The sequence below is a fragment of the Haliotis rubra genome, unplaced genomic scaffold (assembly GCF_003918875.1).
Source record: "Haliotis rubra isolate DU_JTF1 unplaced genomic scaffold, ASM391887v1 Scf1998, whole genome shotgun sequence".
Taxonomy (NCBI): Eukaryota; Metazoa; Mollusca; class Gastropoda; order Lepetellida; family Haliotidae; genus Haliotis; species Haliotis rubra.
Window position 1 is genome coordinate 29770 of NW_025766000.1, and position 10464 is coordinate 40233.

Here is a 10464-nt window from a genome sequence, read left to right on the forward strand (position 1 = left end):
TCTGTTCTTATGTGGTATCTAAGCATTATATTGTTATTTCAGTTTACTGTGGATATCATGTAGTATTCCCAGAATTTATTGAGGAAATTGTTTCGGCAATATCTAATACGTGTATATAAACTATAGAAGTTTTACTTAAATGAACATGCTGAGATATGATTCTCTTACAGTCTAAGTGTCCTTTCAGTACTTTGTGAGACCTCCTTGCCCTTCAATACACGACTGAATGCATTGTTCGAGAGGCATTCTATAAGTTGCAAGCTTGATGCTTGAAAACTGTACAAGTACCTATACCGAAACGTCGCTATTATGCCATAAAGAAGCTGATAAAGACTTGTCATTCATCCGACTGAAAGCGACTAGGTACATTACAGATCAAAGTTTTTTAGGACATCATATTCCAGCGAATCCCAATATTCGACCACTTTTTCCTTCATAAACTTAATATTTCTAAGTCAGATTTGGTTAATTCTGGCCTTCCTTAGTTCCCACACTAACATATCATCTTTCGCCTGTAGCTGGGCCACTCTAAAACTGGGCCGGATACACCTCTCTCTGATCCCATAGACAACCATTGGTTTTGTGTAGCACGCAGTGTTTTTTGGGCCGTTATACTGCTGAAAAATCAGTTAGTTATCTTCATACAGTGTTCGATCCGTTGGAAGGAGGTTACCCTTTAAGATGTCAACATGTCGTTTCCTTCGTCGAAAATACACAACGGCGTCACTCCACGTGATGATATCTCACCCCACATGAAATTTCGGACTATGTCTTGGGCGTTGTTAGATAGGTTTCACGGTATTTTCACACATTTCCGTGAGCCTTGATGGTTAGAGAATATAGATTGTGATTAAATAAAAGGTGCTTGATTCACGATCTCTTCTAGATTGAACGCGAAGAATTCAAGCATGGACCTTTTCAACGTTTTGCTTTTTTCTGAGTGCACATCTGCTCTGAAGGAATAGTTAGATATGTGAATACATGACAGTTATCCAAAACGTGCATCTCACTCCTTCCAAATAACAATCGGATGCGCACCTGTCAGATCCAAGACACTTTTTATGTGGGATTCCCTGACGTGGTTGGTCAGGTATACAGCATCTGCCCAATCTTTCACAACTGGTTGAGTCTAATCAACGACTTTAACCAGACACCGTGTATCAACCGACATCTCTTCTCAACAACATTCAGAGTTTTAATTGAGTTTTATTTTTCAAAAGCATATACACGTTCACCAAACAGGCGACAAAAGTGAGAAATCTTTAAGGAAGTCGAAATATTTGAATGTTTATGTGAATCACGGTAGTTCACAATTCGAGCTGGCAACTGTATTATTGGAACATATGTAGGGTAACTGGAACCAGTGAATAAACGTGACAAAAGCTTCATGCTAGCGCTGTTTCACATCTCTTCTGACGAACACATTACCAAACTACTGCTTTAAGATTCAGTTCATAGGACAGACGTTTACTATGAGATTTGTCCAATGCTTAAAGTGACTATCACATCACCATCTCAGTGTTTTTCACCTGAAATACATTCTCCATATTTATAAGTGTTTTTCAAAAACATACTCATTTGAACCTACTTCAATGGCATGAAAAATGCGGAGTCAGTAAACATTGTATATATATATATATATACATATACAGTATGTGCGTGTAGGTATATACATATATATATACACACACACACACACGACAGTATGTTGGCGTAAATAAGAACTAAGTTATGTAAACACACGCAAGAAATGAACATATAACTACAGCATTAAGATTGCAACTGACTTCAAAGCACATGTGGTGAGTGATTGAATGGGCTGGATATTCTTGGTAGCGTGAGCTAAAAGCCTGTCGTGCATACGTAAATACATCCGGTGATCATGCGACAAGCGAATGCAAATGTAGCTAAGTGAATCTGCTTGAACAAACGAAAGTAAGCAAAACAACAACAAATGAAACCGAAATCAAAAGTTCCGTATTGTGACAGTTCCCGTGAAAATATTTAGCAATTGTTAACATAGAAAATGTTTTTGCTGCAGTTAAAGTGTGACCCTATCCTGAACAACATATAAGCTCTTGTCTTTTTAAACATGAGCCTAAATGTTAAAGGTATAAACAAAGCACGAAGGTCATGAACATGTTACACACATTAGACTACACAAATTCAGATTGTATTTAGTTGCTCTTGTTACATAACTTGTTAGATCACTAACTATGCTAATGTGTGTATCTCACTGCAGGGTAACGTGTACATTCTGCTATGGTTTATGAGTTTAGCTCATGTACAGTCTGTCATATGTTGATTCCTCCTTCCCGTTGCTATCATGGACAGGATCGTTCAGTGCTACGCCCATACACTTGGAGGCACAGCTCTGTGAGTTGCCTTGCTGCTTGCTACACTTCCTTTCGTGGTGATATCCAATAATAACTTCGGAATAACCCCCACAGGATAATCCTCCAACAGACACATTGGGAGGTTCAGAAGGTTGGTTAGAAGGGTGTTTCACATCTGTATTTGCTTGTTTCTTACAGCGACAGAAGCAGCAGATGACAGTGATGATTATGACGATAATAACACCTGAAGAAGCTCCTACTGCAATTATCAACAGAGTTGAAGCGTCCGATGACGGCGGCGTACTTCCTGTAGCAGTAGTTCCTGGGGAAAGAGTGGTTGGTGCATTACTTCCTGTAAGAGAATACATTGAGCTCTTTTCAAAACAGTCAGTTATTATTTTGCATGTTCAATGGCAACAAAATGTGTTGGCAAATATGTTGGATGATGTGAGTCTGATGATGTGAGTTATGAAGATGGACTATATATCAAATCATCACTCTTACAAGATATTCGCTCTGACAATTACATGTGTATATGTAAGGTGTCATCTGCCATTTCGTCGACGTTGGCATTCTCTATTGGATTGTTGGAGGTTCATCAACGTTTTGCCTGTGCTTGAACACGGCATTGAGAGTATTTTTCTCTCTAATGCGCCTATCGAACACGATCAAGTATGTTATGGCGCACTCTTTTGAGCAGGGCACATTTGGTGGCAATAGCAACGTAGGAGTCCACTCGTCTTGTTAATGATTGCATGTTTTCATCAGCCCTTCATCATATATTTCATGGATGAGCATGTACTATATACCTGCCCTTTGGACCGTCAAGAGTGAGTGAGTGAGTGAGTATGCTTTTACGCCGTTTTAGCAATATTCCAGCAGGAGACACTAAAATGGGCTTCACACATTGTACCTATGTGGGGATCGAACCCGGCTGGGGATAGGCGAACGTTTCAACCACAAGGCTACCCCACCGCCTCTAAAACATGTATGATATTTGACAGATATGTAAAACATGCCACGAATAATACTTACTGTTTGGCTGTAGCTCTTGTAAACCTTCAGGTGTAATTTTCCACTGATGGTTGTCACAGGCAAAGACAAGCGTCAAGTCCCCGAAGTGTGTTTGTGTCACATTAATGGGTATGGTGTCGGTCAGGGTCATGTTGGTATTGTTCCTACCAGACCCAAGTGTATAGTTGACACTCCCAACCTGTAGTGTTAGGCGTAAGGCCCCAGAGCAGTAGTAGCCTCCAATGTCCACTGTGAGGGTTATTCGGTTACCCAGATTCACACAATCAACATCCACGTCACTGGATATATTGACCGTGGGAATCTCTAAAACATTAAAGATTTCATAACTATATCAAATGATTTGTCAAGGAATTCTACAAACACTTCAATATCCTACTTGTGCATCACAAATGTCAATGGTCTTATTGTGACATGCCGGATACGAGTAGAATAAATCAAATCTAGATGATATAAGTATGCTTCTCTCGAGGGTAATACGGTCTGATGTATGCCTCTTTGTTGCAGTGTCACCCGAGCCGGCAGGCGAGGGATGACACTGCTACAAAAAGGCGTACATCAGACCGTATTACCCGTGGAAAAAGCATACAACGTATTCATCTTACCCCGATGTTAAATGTACAAAATATCATCTTATTTTATGTTAAATAGCGCGACTGATCGCGTCTGCGTCTCGACTGGATTTTTAAAATCAGTGAAACATATTCTTACAAGCTTAAAACTGCTATAAAAATGGTTAATTGTGTTTAAGTTGAGTGTGCAAACCACTCAATGTATAACATAGCTTAAATAAAGCAGTGAAAGTCGGTAAAATAAATCTGCACAAAGTTAACGCAAAAACAGCTGATCGAACGGTTTTCGAACTCTGGGCACGGGATGCGTCATATTATGACGTCATACGATTGTTAGCGCTTAAGCGCTTGGCAGCGGGAAATATTGTTTTCCAGTTGTCACCCTCCTGGGAGGGGTGACACGGAAAATTGTTAAAGCGTCATTGACCAATGAAATTAAAGTATTTTACATGAAGGTAAGATAATCAATATCATCCTATTTTGTAAATTGCCCACAGTCTGTGTAGATATTTAATGTGATTCACTGGATGCTGTTGCTCATAATAGTTGCTACTACTTTGCTTAGTTCACACGCCACACAAATTCTACTTACTTGTGAGGATGAGATTACAAAAGGATTTCCCTTCATCTCCTCCATCAGAACATGACCAGTTCCCTGCATGGCGTGGCTGTGCACTGTGTATTGTAAGCTCTGTCTGAGTTCTGCTGACGATGCTAGTATTATAGCCAGTTAGATTGGTGCAGAATGACGGGGAACACTGTGGTCCTGGTCCACACGGGCAGGTGTAAATGATATTAGTGAAGTTGACAGACGTGGAACAGGTAATTCGGACAGAGTCATCGAAAAATGCTATGTCAGGACAATTTACTTGAGCTGTGCCTGAGACAAAACAAAACGAAAACATTTGTACGGTTTACATGACTGTATAACATTGGTACAGGCTCGCGTTCAGACCATCTCTGTCCACGATACAGCCGCAAACACAGTACGCCAAAAAATGAATGAGTGAGTGAGTGAGTGGGTTATTATTTATCGTCACACCGGCAATATTTCAGCCGTATCGTGACGAGAACAATTAATTGTTATATCATATATCAGTAAAATTAGAAATTAAAAGCCTGTTGACGAAGAACAGTAAAACCACTAGTATATCACAGATATCCATTTTAAACTAGTAATTAAATCTAAAACACTTTAACTAGAAATAACAAGACAATGTAAAAACAGGCTATAGACTGCCAACAACTGAAGGTAGATCACCATACCCGGGACCATCGGGACTTACAGGACATTTGCTTCCTGCATGGACCCTAGCTGGATTTACACCATCCCTTCAACTTCAACTGCAATTTAGACACACCTAGCCATGCATTAAAAAGGCACACATTCTACGATTAAAAAGGTTGGATACATTTTAATTGACGAAATATGGATGTTTATCTATGTGAAGTTGAAAACTACAAGCTATTACAGCTATTTGGGTATTTTATTTTCAGCAGATTATCTTGGTCAAAAGTAGTCCAGACTCTCGTTCATAAAGCTAATGCGTTAAGTATAGCCCTTCTTCCAATTAAACAGCTTCATCATAATTTTAAAAGTATCATTCTCCCACTGTCTTATTTCAGATGTTTGATAGACAAATTAAGCCTATCTCAGTATATTGCTCAGAAATATGAGGGTTTCATGAGTGGATAATGCTAGAAAGTTTGCATGTAAAATACTGTAAATATTTTACTGGTTTCGGTATTAATACAACAAATGGAGCTGTTTTTTTCTGAATGCAGTCGTCATTATATTTGTTGTGATTCTATAATAAGATGCGTTAAGTATAGGTGTATATTAATAATTATCGAAAAAACTAGATATCCAAAACAATTCTATATTATGTTAAAAAAGAAGGTAAGATAGAATTGAGATTGTGTCCATGTTGTAATAACATTTTAAAAGATGAGGTTCATTTAGGTTTATCTGGCCACTATATAATGATTTAAGAACAAAATATATGTAATATGTTGACTGTAAAGATAGCAATTCTCTCATACGCCTTCTTCAAAATGAAAATAGTAATTACTTATGTATGTATGCTAATTATATCAAGGAAGCGTTAATGGGACGTAGCGCATTATTATTGTAAACGTATGCAGATATGTTCTAGTTATTATGCATATCATTCCTTTTGTATAGTATTATATATTGTACATGGGCCTGTGGCCTTTCTACTGAATACAGTACATCATACAAGTATGGGCGACAAAACCCTTTCACATTCGTAAGACATCTCTGCTAAGAGTCGACTGTACAGTTCCTTCTATACTGTGAGCATGTGTTTGTTGGTATGTTTAACGCCGCTCTCAGCAATATTACAGTCTGAAGACAATGAAGGGGCAGTGGTATTAAATATAGCGAATCTCACAGACACTTTCAGACACTTACCACTCTGTGCCAGGTTAATTGTATAGATGGTGTGTATCATGAAGACAAAGCCCTTCAGGATGATTGGATGCATCACCTGTAAACATAGAAAACTATATCAACGTTTGTATGAGTGTTACATAGGTAAGGTTTGTGTGAAAATACCTTGTGTGTGCGTTGAGGGTGACTACGTGCGTGCTTGCGTGCGTGCTTACATGCTTATTTGAATATTTGGCACTTACTTTGTGATCTAGCTTCATCGATAGCAGTCGTATTTAGCGTGGTGTTGACTGTTTTCACAACTTTGTACTGTGCGGTATCAGTGTTCACTAGCCCATATCACGGCCAGATAAACGTGTTCATGACGTTTTCTTTTCCTTGTTTCTGTTCCTTCATTGTCGTTACGTGCAGTCACCTTTGTGCTACTTTATAACATTGTCAGTGTAACTCCTGGCACACAGCTCATCCTGCACTGGTTTGTTGGTTTGGTTGTTGTTTAACGCCACACTCAGCAATAGTCCAGCTGTAACCGAGTTTGTACAGAATAGAATCTTAACCAAACAATCAAGTAATCAACATCATAAGCATCGAATGTACGCAATTACGATGACATGCGGCAACTTAGTCAACCAGCCAGATCACACGATCCCGTACGTCCCCTACTTACGACAAGCACGGAAAACCGATTCTAACCCGGATGTTCACGGGTTCAACCGTGACAAGTACAAGGCTGATTCTAAAAATGTCCCGAGTACCAGGCTCCATCTACATTATTAATTTCGACGAAAAAGTGAAAGATTAAAATATCTTGTTTAAAAATAAAAATAAAAATAACCCATTATGAAAACGTTGTTTAGCAAACAAATATGTGACTGTTTTCCCCATAACGTAATATATATTTCCCCAAACAAGCGATCCAGGAGAATAATTGTCTATTGTTTCTTCCTTCAACTTGATACATGCAGCAACCCTACCTTGAGAAGAGACTTAATTTAGTAAGACATGGACAGCCATGTGCACACTAGATAGAACAGCTGGCAATCAGCTTGATTTAGCAGAGGTGATACTATTCATGGTTTCATGTTCTGAAGAACCTGAGAGGCTACGTAAGTCCCAAAACTTTCAAAGTAAACGTTAACTTACCAGATTTATAAACGTAGTATTTTTGTTAATTTTAACTGCCAGCTACACTTTCCCACACGGTCCATGCAGGTAGCAAAAGCACTGTAAGTCCCCGTGGTCCCTAGTGTGGTGATCTACATTCATTTGCTGGTGACCTATAGCTTGTTTTTATATTGTATTGTCTTCGCAAATAAACTAGTTTTAGATTTCCATGCAAGTTTTAGACACCATCTGTGATACTCTACTGGCTGGCGAACAGTTACCGCCATTTTTCAGCGTTTTTTCGCGATTTCCTCAGTAGATTCTCAACCTAATGAATTAAAAGTTCTCGAGATGAAGGATTAGCTATTCACCGATGGATCCTGCTTGTTTACAGTTGCCGATCGTGTTTTTCTATAACGCGGTCAACAGGAAGCGCGGTAGTACATATTGTGCTTTCCCAACAACTAACAGGATCAGTTATCGCCACTTCCGAATTGTTCATGTTATTTACCAAAACATGACACATTTTTTTATGTGAAATTCAATAAAAAACTATAAGAAATATTGCTTTGGAATTAAAAACACAGGTTTATTTGTCGGTCTAACTTTTTAGGATTTTTTATGAAAGTTACACCCCACTATGTGGATCAAGTGACATCCCCCACACCACGCTATTAAAATTTTAGAGAAAAACAAATTTTGCTTCACTTACCATGGAAATATTTTTGGATATTCAAGATCGTTCGGAAAATGCCATTCGGAAAAACAACGAAATTGACACGAATAGATGTGCGCCTGCGCTATAAAGAGGAAGTGGCGGTAACTGTTACGCGGCGATAACTGGTCGCCAGCCAGTAGTTATTTTACAGTCCTTCGATGACTTACATTTGTTGTGTATGTAAAACCTTTCTCGTCACGAGATGGCTGAAATAATGCCGAGGTGACGTTATATTTTAACTCACTCAAATTGCTTCTGAAGCTCAATTTCAGCCATTTATAACGTATTTGTTCACCTCAGATATTTTCGGGGTGGTGTAAACTTTCCAAGGCACTTAGGAATAACTTTGTATCACGATCTGGTGTCAACACTATTTGAAGTGAATAGGTATTATCCTACCTGTATTTTCTTGCTGGCGATACCACTCTTGTCTTGACTCTTCATGATAGATCTCAATAGCCTAGACATCATTCGCCCACTGCCACACGCATTGGAACTGATTGTGAGTGAACGTGCTTGCCTTGAACTTTTGTCTTGAACGTGCTTGAACTTTGAAAATCTCCCTTGCTTGCGCCCCATAGATGTTCATATGATCGGGAGCCTCAGAGTCCCCATTCGGTCTTATTAGATTTTAGATTTGGCAGTAACAGTCCGTGCTCATTGGTCTGACCATAGATATAACCGTCTTTATTACTCACCCGTGGAAGATACTGAAGTGTAATATTTTTACGGCAATATTACACTAGATGCTTGATTGGCATTTTAGAAGATGATATTTGATGAACTTTAGAGATTTTTTTCTTTCTCTTTCCTTTTTTTCCCTGGGTTACATCTTTTCATTCTCGAGTACAACGTTTCGGGGCTCGTTCTGGCCTCATCATCAGGTAAAGCCCTGAAACGTTGTACTCGAGAATAAAAAGAAGATGTAACCCAGACAAAAAATCTCTATGTTCATCAATATTACACTAGTGTAATACCGTTAGACGTATGACGTCATAATGGTTACAGTTATGACGTCACAATGCTAATGCCTCTGTCACAATGGTATTAGACCCTGCTTGACTCGGAAAATTGATATGAGAGTCATCCCACTGTAGGCTGTTTCTATCTGTTTATGTTGGAGAGTAAGAAAAAGAATACTAAACTCGCTTCCGTGAAATACTATTTTTATTAAACGAGTTAATGATTTGGTATCAAACGAGCAAAAGCATAGTGTGGTTACAAGCATAGGTTTTCAATCCTTTAATTCAAGTTTCTGTGCATAAAAACGAAAATTTAACAATCTAAAACAGTAAACAAATAAGTGTACAAGTTCTGTCGTGAGTGTAAACAAATATGTCGTCGCCCGTATAATACATGCGATATGTATTGCAGTATTGCAGTATCCTTAATACAAGACTATCGATGTGCGATGGCAGCAGCAGCAGCAGCAGCAGTAGTAGTAGTAGTAGTAGTGTGACAAGTACAAAACAAGTGTGTAACAAATACAAGTGTATAACAAGTACAAAATATACAAATAGTAAAATGTTCTGGAAAAGCAATCTTTTTTAATATGTCTTGTCTTATGTTCCTGTTTGGAATCAGTTCATAACACTTTAAACATTAATACAATTGTCAGTGAAAAGGTTTACATTTTCACAAGTCCATGATTTATTTATAGTCACTACTGGGTCAAGGGTTGAAAGTAGTTCCTATGCAAATTAGCCAAGTCTTAATGAGGTCAGGTCTGCTGTCTTGTCCTTGGTTTATATTGGCTGAAGATGTGCAGCATCTTGATTGGGTGTTGAAGTTAGTTGCATTTGGAAAGCGTGAAGTTTGTTCACTTGCTGTCTTTCTCCCAACCTGGCAAGGTGGTATGAAAGTCATGGATGGAGGATTTTGACTTTGGTGAATTACTGGTTAGTTACACTTGGTTTCATATAAAAGGAATAAACTACAAAAATATGTTTAATTGTTGAAAGGTAAATTCAGTATTTATTGTAACTGAATTTATGCATTTTGTGGAGGTATATTTTGACCTATGGTTAGAAATTGTTGGTGTCAATAATTTCACTTACAATTGATTCAGATTAATGTTTGAGTCCAAACAGATTGTACGTTTACTTTACTGGTGAGAATTAGCATTTCCATGCTAATTAAAACATACATATTTTAGGTCCTTGGTGTTTTGTTGGTGCCTCACAACATGTGGCCAGTTTGAAACAAGTTGTCCCATAGATGGTAAGACACGTTGATGTTTCATTGTTGTTTTGAAGATGCCAAATGTGGCCCATAATTTCTAAGGATCTT

The 10464-nt window shown here is 38.4% G+C and overlaps 1 protein-coding gene across 1 annotated transcript; it reads right to left on the bottom strand.

Annotated features, from left to right (window-relative positions):
• Positions 1-1190: 1190 nt before the first annotated feature.
• On the bottom strand, positions 1191-6982 carry LOC124275209. The gene is made up of 5 exons (XM_046710699.1): positions 6596-6982; positions 6375-6450; positions 4533-4820; positions 3372-3674; positions 1191-2688 (listed from the first exon to the last, which is right to left on the bottom strand). Exons 1-5 carry the CDS (start codon positions 6611-6613, stop codon positions 2276-2278), a joined length of 1098 nt encoding a protein of 365 aa, XP_046566655.1. The 5' UTR covers positions 6614-6982; the 3' UTR covers positions 1191-2275.
• Between the last annotated feature and the right edge of the window lie 3482 nt (positions 6983-10464).

Bases quoted from the DNA above. Each gene is read 5' to 3' on its own strand.
- LOC124275209 (XM_046710699.1), bottom strand. The intron at 3,675-4,532 runs GTAAGTAGAATT...TTAATGTTTTAG, and splicing joins TTGTAATCTCATCCTCACAA to AGATTCCCACGGTCAATATA. The intron at 2,689-3,371 runs GTAAGTATTATT...ATTCTCTTACAG, and splicing joins ACAAGAGCTACAGCCAAACA to GAAGTAATGCACCAACCACT.